At 46.3% G+C, this 26,719-nt stretch overlaps 1 protein-coding gene across 1 annotated transcript in view; it reads left to right on the top strand.

Moving 5' to 3' along the window:
* TP63 (tumor protein p63) overlaps positions 1-26,719 on the top strand; it is an 81,698-nt gene that overhangs the window by 34,290 nt on the left and 20,689 nt on the right. The window contains exon 3 of the mRNA XM_075157101.1: positions 25,893-26,079. Within this exon, the coding sequence (XP_075013202.1) occupies positions 25,893-26,079 (187 nt within the window). The remainder of the gene's footprint in view (positions 1-25,892; positions 26,080-26,719) is intronic.

The following is a 26,719-nucleotide window of genomic DNA, read 5'->3' as shown; positions in this document are numbered from 1 at the left end:
AGCATCCTTGATTATTTTTTTTTTAATTAATGACCTGAGAACACAAGTAAGAATATAAGCAGGTTAATCAGTCTTTTCAGAAGGAAAATCTTTAACAATTGAAACTCTACTGAAGTGTTTAAAAACAAAAGCCTTAGTAGTCTGAATTGAACAAAGTTTCTCACATGCATACTCATGGTACAATAAAACCTTCTTGAAAACCATGCTGTGAAGGAACAAGCAGATATCATTTTGTAATGCTGAGATAGAGAGTGGGTCCTTGAGGTTGAGCGAGAAGCCCTATGAATTGGGTGAAGTAAGAACTTATCCAGAACTGTGTGTCATTAATTGTGGGATATTTCCTCCACAAGAATTCCCATATTCCCGTGCCTTGCCATATCTCCTCCCGTTTCTGCAGCAGAAGAAAACAAGGCATTTCAAAAGTGTGCCACCTCAGATTTTTTTCTTTGTGGAAGTAAGTTGTGTGCCGATCTTCCCCACCCACTCTGAGTGCAAATAAATAAATAAACAACTGCACTGGCTTTTCCCCCTAAAAAAAGATTTGGCAATCACCTGTCACTAGCAGAACCTGTTACATGGGGAAGAACATGATTGCAGTAGGAAAGTAAAAATTAAAATTGTATGTCAAGGTAAGTAAAAGTTAACATTACTGCCAAATGCAAGTTATCAAAAAATGAATCGGATCCACCCATCCCCATAAGCAAGATACCACCTTATAAGTCATAAGACTCTTTTTAAAAGACAAACAGGTTCTTCTTATTCTCCCCCAGGTTTTTGAGCCTGTAGGGTGCATCTACTAAATCTTTTAAAGCTTTTCTTGCTAGTCACGAGGGTTAAGGAAAAAGAAGGCAGAAATAGCTTTAAGTTTTTAAATGAAAACTGAAATTTATTTGCAATTTTTTGATTCTGCTGAAGACAGACACCCAGCCCTGCAAGACTTGCATAATTCAAGTGTTGGCAACACCTGAGTTTAGCAGTTTATTCTCATGCCCTGCAGTAGGTTGGAGCTGAGCTGGGTTGGTCCTTGCAGGGCTTTGTTATGAAACACGAAGCTCTGCAAAGCTGCAATCCGTGTTCCAGTCAGGCTCACCGGTTCTCAAAACTGAGCTATACCCACAGCTATAAGAAAATGCTCAGATTTTGGACTCTCTCTGCTAGCAAAGCTGGATAGCAGCCTGTGCAACATGCTTGAAAGCAAGTAAACGGATTGTGCTGGCTGGAGTTAATGGATTTGGAAAAGCTGCATTTTAAGGAAGGTGAAAGGAATGCACTTAAATTAGTCCACGCGAGCAATAACAGGTTTCTGTGGTTAAGAGTTACAGATTCCTTGGTTGGGCTATCTCAGTCTTCGTATTTCTGATTGATTCATTCCATTTTCACTTTAAATATATTCCGTGTCCTGAACCACCTGGTAAAATTGGGAAATTTTTTTCCCAATCTCTATAAAATGAATTAGAGGACCGTGCACAAGCATAGTGAAGCAGTGAGAGGGCAATCAGATGTGCACATCGCCTTGACTCAACAGTCCTTAATTATGTGTTCAGTGTTCTCTTAAATAATCTGTTCAAATAGCGCATTGTTTCAATAACACTGGTAATGTCCACTATTGCCCTGGCTGCTGATTATCTCTCTGCATCATACATGAAAATTTTTTTTAAAGGGTGGTGACTCTCCCAATGAACATACGTGTGGGGCTGTGCTAAGTGTTCATGTGAAATCCTAGCTTTGTTATTCCTTGGTGGTGTGTTGGTCAGTGCAATGTGAGCTTTCCAATTTTACCGTTTAGTATTATTTTTAAAGCTGCCAGGAGAAGGGGAGTGGAAGTGGTCTTGTTACAGGATTTTGAATTTCCCTGTTGTCAGAGGCTCCCAGTCCGCAATGATGTAGGCTTTAGCTGTTTGTACGGGGCAGCTGAGAAGGGTCCTTGTGAAAGAGAGACCCATTTGTGCAGAGGGTCTGCAGACCTCGCCAAGCACTGAAATCTGTCACCTCCTGGCCACTCTGCTAAACCTTTCCTGCCTCTGAATGTAGGCTTTCTCTTCAGCCCAGCTGGTCACCCAGCAAAGTTAATTTTGCTGGCGATAACCCTCCTTGTTACAGCAGGAGTGAGGAAGGGAAACGATGCCTGTAATCCAAAGGGAGAGAAGCGATCTGGAAGGAGAAGGCACCGGAGAAGGAGATGGGGTAGCAGTCTTCAGATGCACACGCCGTAGGCTGCAAGAGCTGATGCAATGGTGTGAGCTAAGGGCTTGGCTCCCCACTGATCTCAGCGAAGCAAAAGCGCTTCCATATTTGGGCATTTGTCTCGGGTGAGAAGTGGCTAAGATTTGGCTGCCTCAAGTTCTCTGCAGCCATGCCTGCCTGAAGAGGCTGCTTCCAGCGCACGCTGCCTCTTGGCATGGAGCAGGCAGGGAGGCAGGGCGGGCGTTAGTTGCCACCACCATTCTTGTGCACAGAGGTTGTGATCGTGCTTTCCTGCTTGAAGACCTTGTCAAGTGTGTTTCCCTCTGTGTGATATTACTAAGGTTGTTGAGGCATATGTAACTTGTCCTAGGTCATCTACCTGGAAAGAGAGGAGCCGGGTTTGTTGTCTTTGAAGGAGGTGCCTTTCTCACGGCAGGGAGGTGTTTTCAAGTTAGCAATGCTGGGAAGAACCAGTTCACCTGTGAGAACCAGCCAGGAGGGGCCTGCTGGCTTCTGTTTGGGTTTTTATGCTTGAGTAGAAGGAGATCTGAGTGCATTAGGTTCCCATTAGAATGTAATTGTGCTTTTTCCCCCTGATCTCTTTGTCATGTATATTTTGTTTTTAATAGCAGTTATCTTCTTCTGTTACTCCTTACAAGCAGCTCTACAGACCTGTGTAATGGTTTCCAGAAAATGTCCTGTGATGTGAGCTGTCTTGTTTTTTTCTTCTCCTTTTTGTATCCTTTATTGTTTTCTAAAGCCTACCAAGGCAGTATAGCCTCCCTGTATAAACTGCTGTCATTGCAGTGAGGAGTTCTGCTCTCTGCTCTCTTAGACCCGCGCCCTCCGTGACAGAGCCGCGCTGTGGTGTAAGAGCACGCTGGAAGGGGCAGTCTGTACCCCACGCAGCTAGCGATGCCCAGGAAGGATGAGAGCGAAAGTTTACTTTCTGATTATATGAGGTGGTGCCTTCGGCACTGGGAACAGAAAAATTGGGTCCCCTGACTTGCAGTGATGTGTGCTCGGTTCTTCCAAAGCACGGTTAGTGTTGGGCACCAGCACGCCCGACCTGCTGAAAGAAAGCAGGCTTCAGGTGGTGTGAATGTCCTTCTCTTTCAACTAGGATTTAGCCTCTTGGTTGCTATGTTTGTGGCTGATTCTCTCCCAGTGTAACAGGAGACCAGTTAGAGTTACAGGTCTCCCAGGATCTGCAAGAGAAAAATGCCAAGACGTAGAGTCAGATATACGAGGATGGAGAAAGTAGTCATGGGGAGGGGTTGTGTCCTCCTCAGGGGCAGAAGATCCCTCTGCGGTTTTGCACAAGAAATTTCTAGTTGTACTGGCATCACACTTTTTTATTTTCTTTTTTTTTTCCCTTCAGAAAATTTGTTTTAATTATTTTTGAAGAAAAATTCAGAGGAAGAGAATTAGGTGCAAGAAACTTTTTTTGGTTCTTAATGAGAATTTTTTTTTGCCTATGTGGAGAGGAAAAAGTGTTAATTAAACATAATTTTCATCAATGCAACTTGCACAAAAAAGCCCCACCTACTTTCATGAGAAAGGAATAAAGAGAATCATAATCCTGGATTAGGTATCTTTCACTACACATATATAAAAACAACACCGTGTGAAAAGGGGGAAAATATATACGTATACACACACACACACCAAACATACCAATGTGCCTCCAGCAGTATTACCAAAGGAATTAACTTTACAAGAAACAGCCACAGCCTGGAAAGAAGCCATTTTTCAAATAAAAGCTGAATGAGACTTGTGGTTTCTGAGAACTATGAGAAGGAAGGGTTAAAAAAACATTTACAGATAAGAATAGCTGATGTTGGGAGATGAGTGAACATCTTGAAGGAGGGGAGGGTCACTATTTAAATCACCTTTTCTTTTTTTTTTTTTTTCCTCCTCTTAGTTAAAAATTGGCTTCTACTAAGAACAACATGTAGGATTAATGTAGTACTTTAAATCTTCAAAGTGCTGCACAAACATTACTTCCCTAATCAGCAAACACCTTTGCTTGGTAGGCAAATAAGGAGCGTAGTCGCCATTTTAGAGAAGGGGAACCAAGGCGCCAGAAGTGCCAAAATTTCCAAACTAGTAGTTTTTTGGAGTGGGGTTTTTTGCCTGTTTTTGTAATGCTTTTTTTTTTTTTTTGGGTAGTGTTCAGCATGGGGACTGCCTCTAATCTGGCTTATAAAAGCTGCTGAGCTCTCTTGGATTTCACAAGCGCTAAGCATGCAAAGCAGCGCGGCAGAGCTCAAATGAGGCATCGGCAGAGTCGCCTCCTCACCCTTCCAGAGGTCACGGCAAGCTGGGCCAGGAGAGAGGCAGCCCACCCTGGGGCAAGGAAGGTTTCCTAAAAAAAGTTGCCAGTTTCCTCCATACCATTGAGCTGTATAGCTTAAACTGCGTCAACTGAGCACTGTTAGAAGGTATTTCAACGCCACAAAAAGCTTTGTGCAAAAAAATATTTGTGTGACTTTAAGTTACTTTTGGGTAAAGGTTTTCAGGTAGGCTGGTGCAAGAGGTATTGCTCACCTTGCAGACAAAGACCACACTTGGAGATGATCATTTCTTTCCTTAGGTCAGCCGAAATATCGCGGTTGTCATAGATATTATTTCCTTGCCAACTCGGTACAGAACAAGCAGCAGTTCGGCGGTGTACTGAAGCAAGGATAATTTTGTGTGTGTTGCATTGGTGGTGTGCTGTACGCTGAGGGTTCAGCTCCAGTGCTTGGCAGACCATATGCTATGCAGAAATGTCCTACTTTGTTTAAAAAAGAAGTGTCCTGGGTAGGGATGGCTTTCTGTATGAAAGAGCATGAACTTTATTATGCAATGGAGACCTTTTCATGAGGTTTTGCTATGTGCAGGCGTGTCAGACTTGTTATTGTAAACACAATAGGATAGCTACCCAAATAAGAGCTTAGATCCTCTTGCAAATAGACCTGAGTATTGATGCAAACTTTATCGTTTCCAGTTGTTAAAGATAACACTTAAGCTTTGGAGCAAAACTCGGTGGAGCCACAGAAGGAGAGTGCTACTTCTCCCTCGTTTTTTCAGATGTATTCTATGGGAGTGTGTTTTTTAAGGAGAGCAAAATATTACTTGCCTGATAAAAAGGAGTGTTTTATGATCTGCTGATACGTGTTAGCTGCTGAAATTCATCTAAATTCAGCTTTACAGAAAGCTGAAAACTGTGCTTGAGGAAACGCAGGAAAGCAGGACTCGAAGGCCGACTTGTCTTTCCTGAATGAACGAGATGGGACTTGGGTCTAAATTTTCTGTTTTCTCCGTTAGCTCTGATGGCCATGCTGCCTCGCAGCACTGGGGAGGGCGATGCCCTCCCCTCTACTTTCAGGAAGATGCTCCTGTTTTCAGGAGCATCCTTGCAGAGGCCGTCACTCGGGGCTCTCCTCCCCGCCTGTTGTGTGCCCCGGGGTGCACCACGCTTTCCTCCTGGGGAGAGAAGCCGTGCTGCCCGGAGATGTCCTGCTGGGGAGCAGCATCTACAAGCAGCAGATTTGACTCCGAGCCCAGCCTCAGAGCTGCTCCTGCCCTGTGATTTAGATGTAATCTGGGTAACGTTGTGCAAGTCGTTCCCTCTGTCTCTGTTCCCCCTCTTCCTCCTTTCCATACACTCACCCTCAAATTTGGGGCTGTGTCACCATGATCCTGTGTTGTAAAACACTTAGACCCCTGATGTGAAATGCCTGGGGGGGACAGCTGGGGACTGCTGCTTGCTGTGCATCCCGTATCACTAGCCTTAGCTTTCAGGCCTCTTCTTTTGACTTATTTACGAACACTAAAGTCTTTTTACAAACTAACTTTTGAAGGAACCAAAACATATCTCCAGGCTAAAGCTTGAAACTGCCCGAGTGCTGGTTGGGTTATTGCTTCCCCCGCTTGAGATCTCGAGCTTTACTGGTGTCAGGCCGACCAGGTGTAAAAATTACTGACGCAGAGGCTGTTTGAGGGCTATGGCATGAAGGAAAGCCTCTTCCTCTTATGTAGCCAGAGCACGATGCTGTACCAGCACTGCTACGTTAGCTGCGGTGCCGAGCCTCAGCAAACTTGCCCTGCCACTTGTCGGGGCTTATTAGCTCAACCGTGTGAGCTGTGGCTGGGAGCTGACTTCCTCCTGACCTTGCAACGGGAGCAGAGTGAGACCAGGTTTGCTATCAAACCTGCACCCGGAGCTCCTTGGACAACCCCTCCCCCCCGCCTTAAAATGTGGGGCTGGAAGGGATTCCCGTGGGGAAGGGACGGGAGCGGTGCCACTGGGCTCGGTGCCCAGCCTGGAGGGTGTTCTCGGGGCAGGCAGCACACCCGTTCTCTTTGCATTGAGCGTCAGCATCACCATGGGTGGGAGAGAGAAAGTCTTCCTGTGAGACGTTTGTCGGGTGGCCGAGCGCTGTTCATTAATCAGCGAGGCGGTGGCTGGTTTTGCCATGAGTTCCTTGTCTCCCCGCTCTTCTGCTGCAAACTGCTTGCGTTACTTGTACTTAGTCATTTTTTTTTGACCCATCCTTGGTGGGCTCTTGTAGGCGTATGAGCAAAGGGGACTCCAACAAAAAACAGTCTGTGCATTTCTAGGTATTCTGCTAAAATTTTTTGCAGTACTGGCACCCATAAAGGAAGTACTGAGGCCCCTAGGAAAAGCTTCAGAAGAGTCATCGTTAGTTCTGTAAGGTTTGACAAAGACAAAGCATGTGGACCGATTGCTTTACAATACAGTTTCTATAAGGAATTAATAAATTTGACCTTTGTTTGGCATCCCCTTTGTGTGCTGACTTCTCTGATGAGTCATTTTTGCCTATTTCCTTTGCCATGCCTCTCAAAAGGGCTACAGAAGTTGGAGTCTGTCTTTCTGGGTTGGTTTTTCAGCAGACTGATCTGTGCAAAATACAAATGGGGAGAACTGGGTTGCTTTGGTGCTGCTGGCATGCAGAGGGAGCGCTGCAGTATGGTCCCTGGCTGATGGGAAGAGCAGCTCCGCAGGCAAGCTGGGTTCCAGGTTGAATTTGCAGGGACACCACTGGAAGAAAACCATTTCCATGCTGCACGTCTGACGTGGTGAGCGCAAAAACGCTTTGATGCTGTTAGCCACCCTGCTGATCGCAGTCAGTTTAATGGGGCTATTTTGTTTCAATACACTGATATTCTGATTGGAGTTGTGCAACTTATTTCGGGAAGCTTCCTAAACATGGAACTCATGGGATCTTTCTCCTAAGTGGGGTAGCTTAGTAGCATTTGAAGGGTTGATAAAGCATCGACTCTGTTGGTTAGTGATTGGGAATGACTAACTTGTGACCACTTCCCTCTCCACCACACAGGTCTGAGCTGTTGCCAACCACCCCCTTGCCTCTGAAAGTCAAACTCCTGGGGTGCACCTTACCCTGGACCCCCTGGATCATGCCACATCTGCAGTGTGACCCCAGCATAACCTGCTTGCTGGGGAAGTCAGCATTTCTCTGCTCCTGGGAGAAGCAGGGCTGAGCATGCAGGCAGGTGCTGACTGCCAGGGAGTGGTGCAGGATGGTCAGGTATTCCTGTGTGCTGGGGGCTCTCCGGCTCTGTGCAGCGTGCTGCCTTCAGCCTGCCTGGCATGGCTCAGCAAGGGTGTAACAGTTCACTCAGCTTTTTTTTTATTTTTCTTTTTTATTTTTCCACTGGCCATACCAATCTGATTACACCTTCGAGGGATCATCTGCCCCTAAAGCTTAATTAAGGAGCTCTTGTCTGACTCGTCACTGACTCACCTGCCACTGTATGAGCTCATGTCTGACTTGTCCTAGGAAGATAGTGAAATATGTCAGGCTTCTCTGAAATATAGCAGGGTTTTGTTTTATTGCACCCCTGACATTGCTGTTGGCTGCTGCAGAGGTGAACAGAAAGATGACTGCCCCAACTTGGTTACATTTATCTAAACTTAGTCGCTTGCCTCTTTGTGCCTTGAAAAACCAGATGGGGTTTTGCTTGCACAGCTGTAGGTATGTTGGAGTTAATAAAAAAAAAAAAAAATTAAAAATTAAATAACCTTTGAGTTTTGGCTTCAGGCAAAGTAGGTGAAATGATGTGTTTTGGAGATGAATGCTCTTGCAGGAGGCAAGATGTAGCTTGCAGGAGAACATCTGCAACCAATCCATTCTGTATGAGATGGGGCCAAGACTTGTTTGTATCTCAGTACCTGTTCAAACATGTTGTAGCACAGCAAAAAGAGGTTTTGAATGCATTGAGGAAGGGTGGGTAAGAAGGGAAAGAGACATCAAGCTGAATGTTTGCTTAATAGCTTTGATTTCTTCATTAAACTTTTAAGCACTTTAATAATTTGATTAGCTGCTTTCAGAGCACTGTAGAATTCTTCCCCCCCCCCCCCCCCCCCCTTTCTTTCTTAAAAGAAAAGAGAAAAAACCCTATTCATCTTGGTGCTGCAAAATGAGCTTGCTTTCTGGCCTGGAGCGAATCTGGTAACTGTTCGCTACCTTTGTGTACCCACCCCGAGGACTGTCGGAAGGATGTTCTGTAATACATTGATCAAAGAGTGTGCAGAGATTCAGTTACCAGGCTGACTGCCTGGACACCAGAATGCAGCTTCCCAGTCAAATGCTCCTTGCCAGCTACTCCCATCCTCTTTGTTCTGTAAGAACTGAATGTAGAATGAACATCCAGCAACTGCAGTTTGCAGAGCTCGTTTGCCTGCCTTTAATTGTGCACTTGAAATGCCTCTTTCTCAAAGCCTGTGGCAGTGTAGAACAGTTATATGACTCAGGAGCAGCTGAAGTGGTGAGGTTGGTAATAGAGGTTCTCATATCATCGTACTGATGGTTCTCATCATCATGCTGAGCTCTGTGGTTTTGTTTTTTTTTTTTTTTTTTTTAAGCCGACCCCCAAGATGCACATGCAGCTGTATTTCTGGTTTGCACATATAACTAATGTGAGTTTTGAATGCACGGACTGCAGTGTGACTGGGATCTGTTGTCAATGGAGTGTAGCAACTCAGATCTTTTTCCTTGTCTTATGGGCTGGATTCCTTGCTGGGGAGCTGGGGGGAACTGATTTGGGCTGAATAAGGTGGAGAATGTGAACATAGTGCCTCTAAAATCCTACCAGAGGAAAGGGGCATGCATTCAAAGTGCTCTTTTCTACGTGGATGGGGTTGTAACACTACCTGGGTAGTATTTTGCCAGTGCTTAAAACCAGCAGGCTACAATTATTATTTTATTATATTTATTTTTCCCCTTGCCTCATACCAAATCCTGCTGTGACTTTGCCAAAAGTGCTTGCTTAAGCAAGACAGCCCTGGTCATGTGCTAATGTTCTTCAAGGCCCCAACGCACAAGCAAATTAAGGAACTGCAAGATGTAGAAATGCCTGTCCTCTGCCTTTGATGTAGACAGGGCTCTTCCATTGTGCATTTGCTCATCAGAGTGAGGTTACTCTTACTCCTGTGTTTGCATGCATTTGTCAAGTCCCTAGTGACTCTCGGTGATGTTGTTCACCTGTGTTCCCTGGACGGCTACCAGGAAGGCCTCCTAGGGCTTGTCTGTGCTCAGCAGGTGGACACCTATGCTAGGGATAGCCTTAGGCTCCATGCCACGCTGCATGGACTTGCCAGGCTGCACTTAGAAAGAGAACTGTTGTGTCTGTGTGGTGCTGCAGCAACGGGTCGGGTTCATTAGCTCTGGCACGTTGCAACTTGAGCGTGACAGTCTGGGGGCTGTGCAGAGATGGCTTGGCCGTGTCTGAACTCCTTTCTCCTGCATGTCACACACTGGGTTAGCATGTGGCAAGTCAGCAGTCCCTGCAGTTGCACCATGGGCATGCCTTCAGCAGGCCTTGAGCAAGAGCACTGGTTGCTTTTGCCTTGCCCTGCAAGGAGCATCCTGACCTAGAAAGGCAGTCAGGGCTGCGTTCAGGTGCAGATTGTACCTCGCTCCCCATGCTTAGGGCTTCAGACGAGGGCTTTAGGTGGCCCTCATGTCCTTCCTTGAGTTTGCCGTGCTGGACTGCATGAAAAGCCTGATGTGTAATTCAAGTTGCCTGAATGGGTCTCTGTCCTGATGCGCTAGAGACTCGTGCAGTCTTCCTTTTCTGCCTTCAGAGCTGTGTGCCATGACACTCTTGAGCAATAGCAGAGCTCATCTGTGGAGAAATCTTCTTTTGGAGAAAGTTTCCAAAATGGTTGGCTATCCAGGGTTTTGCTTGCTTGCTTCGGAGCTCCCATCCCAAAATCACCGAGGAAGGTGGCCAAAGCTACATGGTGGGAATGACACTCTCTTACTCAAGCATTGGCTTAACTCTCCAATTTTATCCCTCTCCTGTGCTAACGTTGCCTTGTCCCCAGATTCCTCCAGTCACCCCTGTACCACACATCGAAACCTCTGCTCGCTCTTTCTCTGAATTGCGTGATGTAATTATGCCTCCCAGCCCCTTACTGCAGTGTGAAAATGGGTCCCTCTTGCTTTTGCGAGGACTTTTCAAGGAGCTTGCTCTTTGGAGAGGCGGCACATGGCGAAGCATACATCAGCCTGTGTGGGAATGGGGTGGGGGGGTTGTTTTATTTTGTTTTTTTCCCCTTGGCTACATGAGCAGCTAAAACCTGTAACCTACAGGAGTTGGAAGCTCCATGCAGAAAATTAGCTTAGGTTGGTGGAAGAGTTGAGATCGCATTTTTCTTGGCTAATTAAAGGATTAAAGGTGCAGAGATTTAGAGGGAACTGTCAGTGTGCTACAGAAGAGAGCCTTTGATGGTTGAATCCAACTTGAGATTAAACAAATTGCATTTAAATAAGAAATATGTGGCAACAGTTACAGCCTAGCAGGGCCTCTATCATTTGCTGTCCTCCAGGGTCAGGTAGCTGGTGTGCTGTGACTAGGGCTTCTCCTCCCTCATCAGCTTGCTTCTTCCCAGGTGTCTCCCTCTGGATTGTTTCTATCTGTTGCCTCCATCCTTTGTAAAACTGGGCTTATTTCTTCTCACCCAGTGCTCTGTGCAGTGGAACCTGGCATGCTACCTTACATGATGATGATCCCTTTGCCCATCATAGCAGTAGCATGGTCGCATCCTTGTGGTGTGTTTTGACATATCTCTGATTCTATTTAGGGGTTTTTTTTGCATCCTGGCGCTTTGCTGTCTGTAACTGGAGGGCTAAATACTTGTTTCCCTGTGGATTCTTTTCTGTTATTCAGTTGTGCAGCTGGTGGATGGAAAGAATCTTTTGGGTTATGCTGACAGTTTAATGCGTCTTCCTCTACATAGTGGTGGCTGGTAAAATTCTGGAGGGGTAGTTAGCTTCTGCAGGTTCAAAACACTTGCTTTCTTTGGTGCCGGTTAATTGTCTTCAATAGGCTATACTTGTAAATGGCTTGTCAGTGTTGGTCCCAACCCTCTTCCCACCTTCTCATTTGGATAGCATTAAATTCAGAGTTTCTAAGGAGCTGTTTTTAAGCCTTACCCTTGATAGCACTTGCAGTTGTGCAAGCTCATGAGATTCATGGTAGCTATCTGAGGACAGAGCTTGCTTTCTGCAAGGGCAGCATTGTGCAGGGCAACTGCATGTTCTGTCTGTGGAGGCTTTGCACCTTTCTCTGATGCATCACGTATGAGCTGTAACGAAAACGGGAGTGCTGGCCAGTGTGAGCCAATAACTTCTTCTGATGTTGCAACTCTGTTTTGTTTTGCTCCATTTTGTTTTATTTCTTTTTAGGGAGGAAGGGGCTTGCCTTTAGTTACCGTCAACCCATATAAGATTGTGAAGGGTTTTTGTTTGCCTTTTTTTGTTGGGAAGAAGAAGAGGAAATCACAAAACTGAAATTGGTGAAAAATCTGCTGGGATTCCATAATCACTCAAAAACATGGCATTACTTACTAATTGGGTGTGGTTAGTTGGGAAATCTGACTTTAAAATTATGTTTCCCAGGGAACTATTCCTGTTCTCATTGTTATCCAGTTACAAAGACTGCTTTTTGTTTGGGAAAGCAGTCTTGCTTTGAATGGGATAGGTAGTCTTCTCACAAAGCATCCATGGCTTGGGGTCTTCAGAACTTGCAGTCTGCAAATGGAGCAGCACAGAGGTAGCGAAGTCTGCAGGGACAAAGAGCTGTTTTTCTTGGAAAGCCATCTGCAGATTGTGGTCATGAGGTTTTGCATCTAAATCCACATTCATTCCTGTTATGTTTCCAGTTAGGTCATGCAGATAACATGATTATCTTCCAGTTACAAAGTGAAATAAATCAATTGCTAGGTATTGAGAGATTTGCTGTAATCTGTTTTCAATAACTCATAGATCTCTGTCGTGGAGCATTTGGGCAATTATTCCTGACAAGTTTACCTAGCAGGCTTGTAGATTTGCCTGTAAAGTGCATCCAGGTCCATGCAAGCTTGCTTTATGCACTTGCGCATTATTGCTGAAATTATAAAGCAGCCTAAGAATCGGCTAAAACAGGTGTGGACTATGCCGCATTCAAGCCTTCCATTTGTCATGCGACATGTTACTGCACATCTTCCTTTGGCTTGCATGTCAACTGGGATGTGGTTTTCCATTCTTCTCTTGGCGGGGTAGGAGATGCAAAACTGAAGATTTTGATTTCTATAAGAGGGAGAAGAAGGACTGCTCATAACATTTCCCAAACCCATTGCAAACCTTCCTCCCTTTCTAAATGTTGCTCTGCAGAATGGCTGTCTTCCCTTAGCCGCTGCAGTTGTGTAGCTTCAGGGCTGCTGGCGAGCATGAGAAAAACTGGAGGAATACCTCAAGCCTGGGATGGGCTTTTTGTTCTTCCTAGCAGAGAAGATGCCACAGCATTGACCTCACTAGCTGCCTGGGGGTGAGGTGCTGCACTCTGGAGCTGGGGATATCTCGATGGCCTCATGGCTGCAGCAGCAACACTGCTATGTTCTTCAACGTGGTTCTTAACAAACTGTTTCCCACGGTACGTAGGAAAATCAAAGTCCCGGTTCAGTACGGCACTCGAGCGAGTGCATAACCTCTAGCACGTGAATATTCCCTGTGAAATCTATTGGGTTCTGTTGGAGTCAGCAAGGCTGCTCCCATCCTTAAAGGTAAGCATCTGCTTAAACACCTTGCTGAATCATGTCTTGACTTTGAAAGTAGGCTCAGGAGAAACCACATCAGTTGACTCAAGGACTGTGCTTAGCTAGGTCATTGAGGATGGAAGGAGAGGGCTGGGAGAGAGGAGGATCTGGGTAAAACACAGATCCCAGAACCTTACAAATGCTGGTAATAGCTCCTGACTGTGTTCTTGTCTGACTTTCTTGCCGTTCATCCAAAAGCTTAATTGTATGAACAAAAGATTTAAAGGTTTGACTTAGTCACCATTCATCCTAAGTATGCTAGAGCTGCTGTCATGCTTTATTGATCTAGCTTAGATCTGAGTTACTGCATCTTTATGTTCTCAGTAAAACTATGACTTGCTCAATTAGGTGTCATTTTTATCTTTCCTAATCCTTGTGTTTTCTCTGTGACTCAGAACTAGAGTATGGCGTCATTGGGTCAGCAAATCCAGAAATCAGAAGGACGTTTGTAGAAATGGTTTGGTTCAGTTTGGATTCCCTGTCTTCTAGGAGGAGGAGAGGACCCTTAACAGATGGTCTTCATATGGAGGAAGAATATTTGTCCCTGCTCGGTGTCTGCGTGTTAGTTTGTTGCCTCGCTCACCATTCTGGCCAGAAAAGCTTTGCTGGCTTTTCACTTTAATTATCAATGAAATGCTCTGCAAGCAGGAGAACAATATTTGCATAGATGTAATTCTGGAAATTGAGCGTAATGTGATCAGGAAATGGGACAGGCCCTGGCTGTTATCATGGAAGAGGCTTGCTGGTACCTGCACTTTGTTTCAATGTAATAAGATCTGACTCAGGAAAGTTTCCTGGACGTTAATAGAGAAAACTCAATGCCCTTTTGGCAAGGGACTCGCGTTAACCTTTCTGCACGGGAACAAAAGAGATTTCTTGCAAATTCGTAAATCTGTTCTGAAAGGGCTGCCCACAGTACGCTGGAGATGTAGAGGGAAATGGTCTCCCTTGGAGCAGAAAGGCAGGGGCGTGTGTGTGTGTGTTCAGGACTTTCTTTTTCTGAGATAGAAGCCAAGGAACAAGGCGCTTGTGTGCGCTGCCAGTGAAATCTCAGCGGGAAGACATGATGCTACTTGCAAGGTATGCACAAGACAAGACCAGAGGCGCCGCAGTGCTTGATTACTGTCAAGGGCTCAGTTGGAACTTGCCTTTGCTCTTTGGCCTGCAGCGTTTATGTAGAAATTGGGGACGCTGCTGCTTGCTTCCAAAGCTTTGCCTTGATGGGTCCTGCCCACATCTTAGGCAGGGAGGAAGGGGGGGGAGCCCAGAGCCTATGAAGTAAACAGGAAAATTACTCACCTTAATGATGCATTTCACTGGCACTGCTGCTTTGAGAGCCTGTCAGATTTAATACTTTCTGTCTTTCCTCCCATCGCCTCCCATAGGTGTGATTAATACTTTATTAGAAGGATGAAGTGGAGAGGTATCTGTACTTTCCCTCAGGTGGAATAAACGGGAGGGAAAAGAAGGCAAGTAGGAGAGAAAGGGGATCGGCTTTTTCCATCAGAGCCATTCAGTTTTTGTCGAGAGCGCACATACAGAAGAGAGTCCATTGACTGACTTGGTTGGTGGCCCCTTATTCTATCAGAGCATTCAAGTTCACAGCTGAGACTCTTGGCCTCCCGGTTAGCTGCCAGCCCTGCTCCATGGGGTGCAGTGGCCGGTTCCCCACTCGAGGGACAGCCAGGGAGCAGTCCTGCACTTGGTCACAGGACAACATTGAAGTAGGCATGCCCAGCCAAGAAAATACCCACGCAGCCATCACCCTGCTCAAACTACTCGGTCCATTGTAGAGGCAGAGTGTCTTGCTCTCCGCTCAGGAAAGACCTAATGTGTTTTGGCTGTGGATTTTAGTATAGATAATAAACCCCATGTTTCACAGGGGGTGGTCTCAGGTGTTTTTGCATTTTTCAAGTTGGACTGGGCTGTGGTGTCCCAGAGCTCTCACACTGGCTTTGTCTGACCTGTGTCTTTGGATGGAAACTTTGGATGAAAAAAAGAGCTACAGAGGGCTACTGTAGGAGAGCCCTGAGCTGTCACATGCACAAATTCGGGATCTGAAGGTGTGGGTTGCACCATCTGAGGAGACAGGAGTGCTCAGCCAGACGTGCCAGCTTTCCCTCTGGATGAATGTTGCTGAAAACTGCCCCCTTTGAAATAAATCTGGCATCCCTTGCTTGCGTTGAACTACGCTGCCTGGAGATGTCCTGTAGTTTGTGTCATTAATGCGTTCACCAGCAGGAGGGTTGCTACTGAGCCATCTGGAATGAGTAGGGAAGCTGATCCTCTACATGGGTTATGGGGGAACAAAAGAGGGATCTCTTATGGCCATGTGCACAAGGCTGAATGGGTAACAGAAGTCCTACTATATCTTCAGTAGGACTTTAGGAAGGTAAAGAAAAGATACCAATCATCTCTATGTGAACTTCTTTAGGGGTTATTTGTCCTTAAAGTAGAATCCATTGAATCTAAACCCTAAGTCAAGAAAGAGTAAAGAGGAAAGAAAATGTATCTGGGCAAAGGTGTTAAGTACGAGAGGTTAGAAGACACTAAACCTGGTTTTAGCTTTGAATCGCTTGAATCTTCTCTCTTGTAGCCGCCTATCAGAACGATAGTGTGCAAAGACAATCAGCTTGCATCTCCTCTGAGCCTGTCAGTGACCCAGCTAGGATGATGGGCCCATATTTGACACATACTCTTACCCTTGCAATATGCTTACCCTGTGGCATGTTGCAAGTAGGTCAGCCCTTTGGCATGAGCTAGAATTTGGGTGGAAATCTGTCACCATCTAGCAAAGTACCCTGCTTTCCAGGGTGTTGAATGGCTGCTGCAGTCTGTGGCAGAGTGCCTGACACCTCCGGGTCTGACTGCCCCTAAATTGCAGGCTTGGGATGTTGCTGATTGAAAACACTACGTTGCCAGAACAACTTCATTGTGTTCTTTTTTTTTTTTTTAACGTGTTCTCCTGTCCAGCTTGGCTTCCCTCTGCTGTAACAGATATTGTACTAACAACTCCTTTCCTTTCCTCTGAGATATTAATGAAATCCCCTTATTTGCAGATGAGGGAACTAAAAAGAGTTTTGGAGTTAAGTCTTACATCTGGCATTTCCTTGTACCCTGCTTCCTCCCCTTGATCTTCAGCTGGTGTGGAGCTATCTGAACCTGTGACTGTATCCCAAATTGCTGAGGACCCAAAGCATACGTCTACTCTCGAGAGGGCTGCAAGGCTTAATCTGCTTGTCTGGGTCTCTTACAGCTGACTCACATTGATGAAGCCAGGCTGGATTTGGCGGGAGCAGGCTTATTTTGGAGAGCTTTAGGATTTTTGCTTTGCCATTTGCTTATCTTAATTGAGCATGCACAGCAACACTCAGTAGGGACAACCTCTATGTGCTGCTGGGGTTCTTCCCTCCTTATGGTTGAGTTCATCACCCTTTGACATTCAGCAGGGGACAAAAGTGACTGGGAGATACACTAAAAGTTGGTGTCTGATTACTCCAGACAATGTTTCCTCTGGCTGGTTAGAGTTTTTGGAGTTTGGCTGGTAGGATGGAGCATGCTGGAACATGCGGACTTGAAACAAGTGAGATCTGAGCAAACAGCAGCCTTCCTCTTTGGCTGAACCTGAGACAGATGATTGTAAGAAGGTTTAATCCCCCACGCCAAGCTAGCAGGAGGTTTGAAATGGCTAACCTAGGCTTTACTTAAAGCAGACCATGAGCAGAACAGGTTCTGGTGCTCAATATCTGAGGCTGATGTTGTGCACGTGAGTCAGCAGCAGTATGTGGTGGGGTGGGTTTGCTGTCGGGAGCCTGGATATATTCTTTCCAGTTCATTTCTGGAGTCCTTTATAAGAAAAATCTGGTTTCCTTTAAAATACAAATTGAATCAGACCTTTCTTAATTCCAGGTTTGGTTTCACAAATGCCTTTATGCAGAGGCATACTGGCTTAAGCAGGTGGAGGTTAACAGTGCTGTCAAAGGTTAAGCATATGCTGAAGTTTTTTCGCTAAATCAAGTCTTGGAGGTTTTTACCTGCATCTTTGGTGAATATGTTCTGGTGTAATGAGTAGAATTGGCTGGAAGGATTATTGTTGGTTATGTCACTGTCACAGTCTCTAGCTGGTGTGACACTTGGTGTCATACTAATCAACTTACAGTTCATGTGGTCATATACATACACTCGCTTGCATTATCTGCAAGCAGGTGCGTGTATTTTATAGAGATGCAAATACTCGTACCTTCAGTGTAGCGCTTCGTTTGCGGGGGGTTCCCTTTCTGCTAGGAGGATGTGAAGCAGCCGAGTGTTTTTGAGGATAGTGGAGCTGTGAAAGGAGGGAAGAAATGCGATGAAGTTGTTCATGGAGCTTCTTTTGCATTCACCGTAATGATTAAAAATCTTGCTGTCAACTTTTGACTCACTAATTAATGTTCAATAATTGAAGCTGATGGTTTTTCAATTCCAATTTTAACTAATATTTTAGTCTAACTTTGTTTACTCCTCACTATTCTGCCAAATGTTAACGCTTCATAGCCTTTAGGTGAGTTTGGGTAGTGTGAGAATGGGCTTCGCACAGCGTATGTTTCTTAGTGTTGTCTCTTCTTTGGTAGTCAAATGGGTTGCTTATGTTGTTGTGCATTTGTAATACAGAAGACCTAGATATCAACTTGAGAGTCTGAGAGCTGAACAGGATAAAAAGAGCCTGTGTCCAGGCCTCCCCCCCTCACCCTCCCCCCAAAAAAAAACCCAAACAAAAAAACCCCAACAAAAAAAAAACAAAACCCTGAACCAACCCCTCTCCCCCCCAAAAAAAAAACAAACCCCAAACCAAAAAACACCAATGCTTGAAGTATAAGAATGCAGCATGAGGCCCCAGGCATGGGAGGCTTTATTTGCAAAATCATCCTAAAGAAAAGTCCTTCAAGGAAGGAGATACCACACAGTTAGTGTTTTATTGATAGCCTGTAAATTGACCGTGTTAATATCAGTTAATCGTCAGAGCCTATGAAATAACATCACAGGGATGTGCAGAGTCACGAGCGGGGAGACACTCTGATCCTACGGCAATCAGCGCAGCGTTCAGAGCCTGGTACGCTTGCAAAGCGCCTGTGCTTTGGCCTCTTACATTGCATCAGAGGGAACCGTGCTATGGTCGGGATAATTCTTGGGTGTTTTGTGTGTGTGTAAACTTGTGTTTGCAAGAAGGTATCTGAGAGTGTACCTCAGATTTTGGGTAATAACATAAAAGAAACGCTCCCTGTGGAAGCTACTTCATTCAGTGAAAATTCCCACGTTATTTTGTGACGTGGGATCCCACCGCCAGTGAGCACTTACTGCGACCCACAGGGGAAGATGTTGTTCAGCACTGGCTCAGCTTTGGCTTTCAGCACATTCGCTCTCGTTTCATACCCTCACCTCACTTGCAAAATTTCCTGTGCGAAGTAGCCTGTCAGAAATGCAAATTACTAGACACTGTTAGCATCTGGAACTTATCTGGTACTGCTAAAGTTTCAGTCTAGAAACCGGCAGAGAAGCTGGATACGATACACAAGCAGAGTGTGAGCTGAGTATGCGAGGTAAGGTCATTTGAGTGCAGGAGTCTTATGGTTTTGGTTTTTAAAGAAATTAATTTCAAAAAGATTTTAAAGCAAAGGAAGAGAACTTAAGTAACAAAATCAAATTGTAAAGCCTTCTTTTACAGCCACCGCTTTGTGTCAAAAAACGTCCATAAAATAATTCCCAGCTTGCCTCTGCAGTTTTCCATCAGGGTTATTTTCTCTTGAAACAGGATACTTTTCAGTTAATTCTTTTTTTGTTGTTCATTTTAAAAAAAGTGTTTTCAAGCCAAATCTCAAGAGGTCTTCATTTGTTGATGAAATAGGTCTGTAGATATGAAACTGCAATGTAAAAGCCCTCAGATGTGAAGTTTTCAAATTTACAATTGTTTCACAGTGCAAAAGTAGTATGGGAAAATATCAGTGTGTGTTCTGTTATCATTGTGGCTTTGCTGGCAACATTAGGTATAAAAGCAGATAATACATCCTGATCAAGGTAGTTTCGAGTTAAAATCTCTGGGGACCCTCAAGATGCTGAAGTATTGTTGCATGAATGAACGATCTCATTTTCCTAAAGATGGGAGAATATAGCAGATGCTCCTGATTCAATACTGTGGGGAATTTCAGGGGGTCTCTTGCAGCATGATCCCTTGTGCATGTCCCTCTGCACGCCTCCTCAACCTGTTCAGCACTGTCCCCTGAGATGGGGTGCGTGGCTGGGGATGGGTGTTTATGGGGTGGTGGTAGGGGACCGGACGGGAGTGCAGTGTGGGGGAAATCGAAGGGGCTTGTACAGGGAGGGGGGAACACGGAGCTGGCTCTCTCTACCGAGGAGAGTAGGTGGTTGTGCACGCAGCTCCGCATCTGCCAGAGGGGAAAAAACTGCTTTTCTCTCCCCTTGCACCGTGCGATAGCACAACGCAGGAGCCGTGCCAGCTCAGCTGAGCGCAAGCGTCCCTTTTCAGCGGCTTGGTGGGCAGCACGCCTTCTCCCAAATCCCTGCCCGTGGGCTGAGCCCCGCGGTTAGCCACAGCCGGTGGGGAGAGGGCGAGCGGCTGCCCCGCGGGGCTGCACGCAAGGAGGGGATCCGGCACACCGGGCACCGTCCCGCTGAATCCTTGTCCGCAGGCTACGTTTCTCCGTTCTCCTCCCTGCCACCCCTGCCCTTCCCCGTTTACCTAAGCAGGTCAACACACACACGTACATACATATATATATATATAAAAAAATATATATATACATATGTATATATATTTTTTTTTCCCCACTAAGGTTTCCAAGGTGCAGCACCAGCTGCCACCGGCGTCCGGTCCGGCGTTGGGAGCGCCGCCTGCCCCGGGGCAGCACGGAGCTGCACCGACATGCTCCTCGCCGCTTCTCTCGTTTCTCTTGCGGTTTCCGTGGTGCTGGTGCTGCCCGTCCCCATGCAGCTCGTGGGTCGTGTCCCCCCCTCCGCCGTCCCCTCCGCGCTGCCGGCCGGGGGGACGCGGGGCCCACCTGCCTGATGTCAACATCTCGGAGGGTGAGGCTGGGGAGGAATGTGCCGCTCCCAGCCCGGCGCAGGTAATTAATCCCTGCGACTGACAGGTGGCAACAGGCGGCCTTTGGCTGCGGCTCCTGGGGAAAAGCGCTCGGAGGAAGGATTTTAATAGCTCATCAGCACCATTCGTGCGCGCCTGGCAAGGCGCGGGACGCGCGGCGGCAGGGGCGGGGAGGGGGCAGAGGAGCTCAAGGGGAAAATGAAGTTTAAGTCTCCGCAAAGGCGGGCGCCCTTGGGTGAATCGCTGCCCTTTCTCAAGGGGGAAAAGAGGGTGACATGGTTTTTCCTTTGCCCCGGGGTGGAGAAGTTTGGTAAATGTCTGCAAAGCGCTTGTGGGGCTGCGTCAGCATCCCCTCCCACTCCCATCCTCCCCAGCCGTCGCATGGTGGTTTCCCCTTCAGGCAGGGGATGCTCACAGGCGCGTCTCGCTGGTGCGGTGGGCTGTGAGTCTGGGGATTGTTGTCACACGTGGTGGATATGTAGGCACGTTGGGGCTAATGATCACTGGACCTATCTGTCGTGCCTGTGGTTTGAATGTCTGCTATATCTGCTAGAAGCAAGCTGTCCGCTTTTCTCTGGAGCCTGATGAGATAAAGGACTTCAAACTGGAGCTGCAACAAGTCAGCTAGTAAGTGGTGGGGTGAAGGTTATGCTGAGCTGAAGGTTAAATCTGGCAGTAGATGTCCAGGTCCGCAGCAATCCTGTTAGAGCTCTTCTTGGGCTTCCCCGCTGAGCGTCGTCTGGGTACAAGTCAGTTCCTAAGAGTGTGTGTGCATGTGCACACACGTGTATCTGGTGTACCCCCATGCCCCCAGCAGTTTTTTGTGAATGAAAAGTTAAATCGCTGTTCATCAAAGCGAAAACATTTAAGGTGCATGGGTAAATCTCAATTTTTATTCTTAGTAGGTAACTTCCTTTCTTCCCACTGCCTTTTTTTCTAAATGAATAAACCTTATGCAGGTGACTTTCTATTTCTAAGTGACTCGTTCTCATCTGCAAATTCTTTGGTGCAAGTAAATGTTGCTTTCCCACTCTTCTAACCTATTCTTTTTTCCCCTTCTTGGAGTTAGTGTGATAGGGGAGAAAGCACAGCTGACTGACGGCTTTGAAAACGTCAAGTAAAATAAATCTAGCGTTTAAATGAGTTGAACTAAAACGTGACTTCTTGAAAGAAGTTTTGCAGAAGATTTAAAAGACCTGTTGGTCTGAGCAGAAGGCTCTCACGGAGCTGTCACGCCATAAGCCAGGCTCTGGGATCACCTTCAAGTTGACATCAGTCAGCATTCGCAGAGCTGGCTGAACCCTGCTCCTTTTAAAGACTTAAGGGCTGTAATCCCTCGGCTAGATCAGATGGTAAGACCAACATTAGAGGTAGATTTCCAAAGTAGTGCTTGGGGGATTTTGCTGCATCAGAGTTTTACAGGGGAACTGAGCGCTCAGTGAAAAGCCATTGCAGCTTGTATTGCACTCAGCACTTACTTCCAGGAGGCTTCTGTCCTGTCTAGCAAAAATTCTTCATTTGAGAGGTGAAAAGTGTTTTGTTTTCTCCTTTAAACCCTTTGTTGACACACCTTCCGGAGAAGGGGCTTGCTGAGGAATCAGACAGGTGTTGCCTGATGGTAGCTGGCGTGTGTGTTTTGTGATACTGAATTACCAGCCAGGGTGCCAAGAGTGGGTAATACAGTATGTCTGCACAGGCAGGTGGGGAGGGCAGGGCTGCAGGCACTGGAATGTTTTCTTCTTTCCTTTTAAAACATATTATTAAGCAAAAAGCTAAATTCACTGTTGTTCTTAGCAATCTCTTGAAGTCTGCTTATTTGGGCATGACGTGCAGCACTCGAACCCCAAAGAAAAGTCTGAGCTAAAGCTCTTTCCTCTCCCTCTCGAACGGATAACACGTCGCCAAGCTCCACTCTTTTGTTTTAAATAACTTTCTGACCTGTAAGTCTGGTAGAAGTGGTGTTCACACTCCTCAGGCTGTTGGTGCAGCTTTTGTTCCTGCTGCTAGATCATGCCTGCTGTCATCTCGCTAAAGGACAGGTTTGTTGATTGGGTCCAGCTCATTTTTGGTATTTTTGCTCCCAATTAATTTAATTTTCCTACACTAGCAAGTAACAGAAGTGCGTTGACTAATAGTCATGCTCTGGATTTCTGGGAATTGCTGATCTCGTGATCTTACCCTTCATACAGTAAGCGTCTGTCAGTTCCCGTAGCAAAATGGTGGGCAGGGGGACTGTCACCTTCTGCGAGGTGGGGTGGTTTGGGGGCTGCTGGGGAGGGGCACATCTGCCAAGAGGGGCGACCCTTGCTTGCAGGCACTCTCTGAATGCACAGACAGCTCCTGCCTCCGGGTTTTTTTCTGATGCTTATTTGCTTTGAAATCTATATACAATAACCTGTCTTGCTCCATGGATATAGCGATTATCACTGATCCAGTACGAAGTCACCATGACCTAGTTGTTCACATCTATTTATGCCAATAGATGGCTGGGCGTCAGGTTACCCACGGCTGCGGCAAAGTTGGCAGGATGGGAAACTCAAGCCCCTTACTGTCTGACAGCAGGTACCTCGTGGACAGATTTACACCGGTGTTACATGACCGGCCGCTCAGCGATTGCACGCTCACAGCGGCTGTGCCTGAGGTAGATGTGAAATCACGGCCACGTGCTACGGCCCCGAGTCCTGTGTAGTGCCCATGAAGCTTGAACTCCTCTTGCAATCGGGTAACAAAAAGGCAGCGCAGCCCTCCTGCTGTCTCATCCGCCTCTGCTGGGTGCTGCTGCTTGCTTCCCTGTGCCCTGACCCTGTCCCGAAGCAGAGGTGGGCTCCTGGTCACACTCCTTCTCTGACACGCCAAGTTCAAGGTGTTGGCCAGAGCCTGGAGCTCTTGAGTCTGCCCTGTGTTTTGGGGACATATATATATTTCTTTGTTGGATGGGCTTGTTCATCATAACCCATTAGCCCTTGGCTGTTTGCTTTCTGTGAATTTAAGCTGCAGGTCTGATGCCTTCCTTGCTGGTTGTAGCCAAAGGGGTTTGGCAGTTGGGGTGCTGAAGGGTGGGCAAGGAGCAGATCCCTTCCTTTGCTGACAGACGGGCCATGCTGTTTGACCTGGAGCCTCGGTATTCATGCTGGTGTCGGGCACTTTTCCTGTCCTTCTGAAACCAGTGATTATTTTTTTTTCCCTTCTTGTAACCCCAGCTTTCTGTCTTTGAAGATATTATACATAAAATTACAGTCAACACCCCGATCCATGACTGAGGGGTGTGTATCTCCTTCCATTTGTTCAATTCTCCGAATGCCTGCAGACATCAGACACGTTGGCTCCTGGCGTGTGCTGTGCCCTCCCTGCACCATCGCACTTCCATATTTATGCTTTCATTTCGGCCCATCACCTTTGGGTGCCCAATTTCTTTACACTTCAATGATGTTAAGGCATCCAAGCGATTAGATGGCTTTTTGAGATTTTTGAGGCTTTCTGTCCTTGAAACCTTCACAACGCTATTAGCAAACTGATGTGTTGAGGGAAACAATGCTTTCTAAATTTTCTTCCTCTTTCAAATATAAATGATTCTTTTTCTACCTCTTGAGATGAAAAGACAACATAGTGAGCTCACCCTTACCTTCAGTAAGGAATTGCTTTTTAATTAAAAAACAATAAAGAATTTCAGGTTAAAAAGATGTACGATATAAATCACCATCTAGATCTGTTTCGCAACTTCTTTTTTGTAATTGTTTGGCATGTTCCCCGTTTCCGCGGGCTGGCTAAATCCTTTGTGGGTTTAATCTCTAGCCTGCAGGCACATAAAATACATTGCACAATTTGGCCTTTGCATTTTAAAGAATTTTTTTTTCCTTAGCTTAAATATCTGTAGCATCTTCTCTGCCATATGGCAGGGTGGCGTTGAGTGAGGAGGGAAGGGACGGGCTTGGCTTATTTTTAATCCCTCTCTCCTCCCCAGTGTCTCTCCCAACTTTGGTTTTTCCTATGTTAGCAATGTGTACACTTTGAAATGCAAATAATCCCTGAATATCGCTGGCTAATCCTTCTGTTGCCACGTCACCCGCTACCCACCCATGCATGTGCCGGCTCTTCCCATCCCAGCAGGGTGGATGGCCACGTCGTGCTCTTGACCTGTATGAACCTGTTGGTGCTCTGTTTGAACAGTTGGGACCGGGGCTGTATCAACCATGGTTGCTAGAGACATTTTTTTGAGAAAACAACCACCTTGGGGCTTTCACTTTTCTTTCTCTGCAAGAACCAAAGAGATGGAAGTGGGGAAATGCCAGCAATTCCTGTGGGTTACGTGGTTAGAGTTATTGGGAGAGCTCTGCACTCGCGAATGTCTGAGCACCAGGAGAAAACTGAATGCCTCTGGAGTGGGGTACTGACAAAAACTGCTGTATTTTGAAGGAACCTTGTACAGCAGAGGAGACTGGAGAGTCTCCTTCATGGGGGACATCCAGAAAAATGGGTTCAGGTTACACTGTACTGAACCACATAAGAGTTTCCTTGCAACCATTCCTGCTAAGCATATGCCTTTATTTCAGTGAGGGTTTTTGAACAGAAACCAATGACTTCAGCCCATACCTCGATGCTTTGCTGAGTAAAGGTTTCCAGATGTGAACACACTTCAGGAAAATCCTGCACCAGTGTTACTGCTTTAGTGGGGAACATCTTAAAAGAGGCAATCTAATATGCTCCAAATCAGCACAGTGAATAACAGCATCTTGTTCTGCTCCAGGTATTCATTGCACACCCCAGGACCTCCCTTTTGGAGCCAGCTGCTGGTTGTGCTCTAGGTCCCACCACAGACCTGGTGTTTGGACTGTTCAGGTCTTCTGAGCTTTGATTATTTAAAAAAAAAAAAAGAAAAAAATCTTTATTTTGTTTTTTACCTCTTTTGTGGACATAATGCTTTGAGTTTAGAAGTGTGGAGATTGCTACAGAGGTGGTCAGCAGAGGTGTGAGATGCTTTTAAAGGATGACTGAAACATCAGATTTGTTACAACTCACAAACTGGTCAGGGTCTTGCTTTCAAGTACTGTTCAATTCCAAGGTTCATGTTTTTATTTCACCCCTCTGCAAAAGTAGGAGGGCTTCTTACAAACCAGGATGAAACACTTCATGTGAGTGGTTTCCAGTGCTTCCAGGATTACAGTCTGTTGTGAAAAGAATAGCATCCATTTTGTTAGGTGGGAAGAGGGGGGTATGTGCCCAAGAGAAATAAAGGCTGTATTTGTTCATGTAAAAGCAGTGCTCTTTATCTGAAGATTTTTGCCTTTGGGAAAACTAATCTGTACATTTATACTCTGCTATTCTAAAACAAGTAAAGGTCTAGGAGTTTTGCCACTTGTCTGAAAGTGTGGCTGTTGTGTGAAAAAAGGCAATGCACATGCAGTAGCTGATGCATTCGGCTGCATGTGCAATCTCCATCCTCATGGCATGCTGCCACCTCTAGCTGAACATCCTGACTCTCTCTTGCTCTTTTTCCCTGTCCAGTATTCCACCGAACTGAAAAAGCTGTACTGCCAAATTGCCAAGACATGTCCCATCCAGATCAAAGTGATGACCCCGCCACCTCAGGGAGCTGTCATCAGGGCTATGCCAGTCTACAAGAAAGCTGAACATGTCACCGAAGTGGTCAAACGCTGCCCGAACCACGAGCTGAGCCGGGAGTTCAACGAGGGTAAGGAGGGCAGTGCTTTGCTGGCAGCCCCTCTCCAAAGCTGCTTGGCTAATGAGTGGCCCGTGTGGGGATTTGGCGGCAGCTTCACAGCAAGCCCGCTGGAAGCAGACTTCCCTGCAACGTCTTGTGCAGCTTTTTATTTCCCGTGCTTAGCAGGAAGCTTCATACTATGCTTTAGCTGTCCCTGTGCAAGCACGTCCTTGGGAAGAAAGTACCAAAATAAACCTCACGCCTGCCCAGGTTGGGTGGATGTCTGTCCCCATGGCAGGCAGTGCCCTTCTGGCAGCCTTTCCCTGCTCCGCTTTTGTTCCCGTGATGAGAAGCAGCTGTTCTTGTGCTCAGGAATGAGCTTCCATGTCACTGGGACAGGGATCTAGTAACAGGATGCAATATCATCTCCAGTCCTTAATCCACGCCTCAAAGACGGAGGGGCTGTTTATCTCTAGCAGGATAACACTAAGTGCGTTACTGTAGGCATCAACTGTAGGCAACCTTCCTGTACATTTAACACTATCGGTTCAATACTAATGTTTTAGTCTTTTACTTGCTTCTCTTCATGTTAGTGAAGTAGCGGCTGTTTTAAAAATGTCCTGGGGTTTTCTGCAAACTCATGGGCTGGGCTCTGTTTTGCCTTGGCCGC

The sequence above is a fragment of the Calonectris borealis genome, chromosome 9, assembly GCF_964195595.1.
Source record: "Calonectris borealis chromosome 9, bCalBor7.hap1.2, whole genome shotgun sequence".
Classification (NCBI taxonomy): Eukaryota; Metazoa; Chordata; class Aves; order Procellariiformes; family Procellariidae; genus Calonectris; species Calonectris borealis.
The sequence above is the reverse complement of the archived record's forward strand: the minus strand, read 5'-3'. Positions and strand labels throughout refer to the sequence as shown.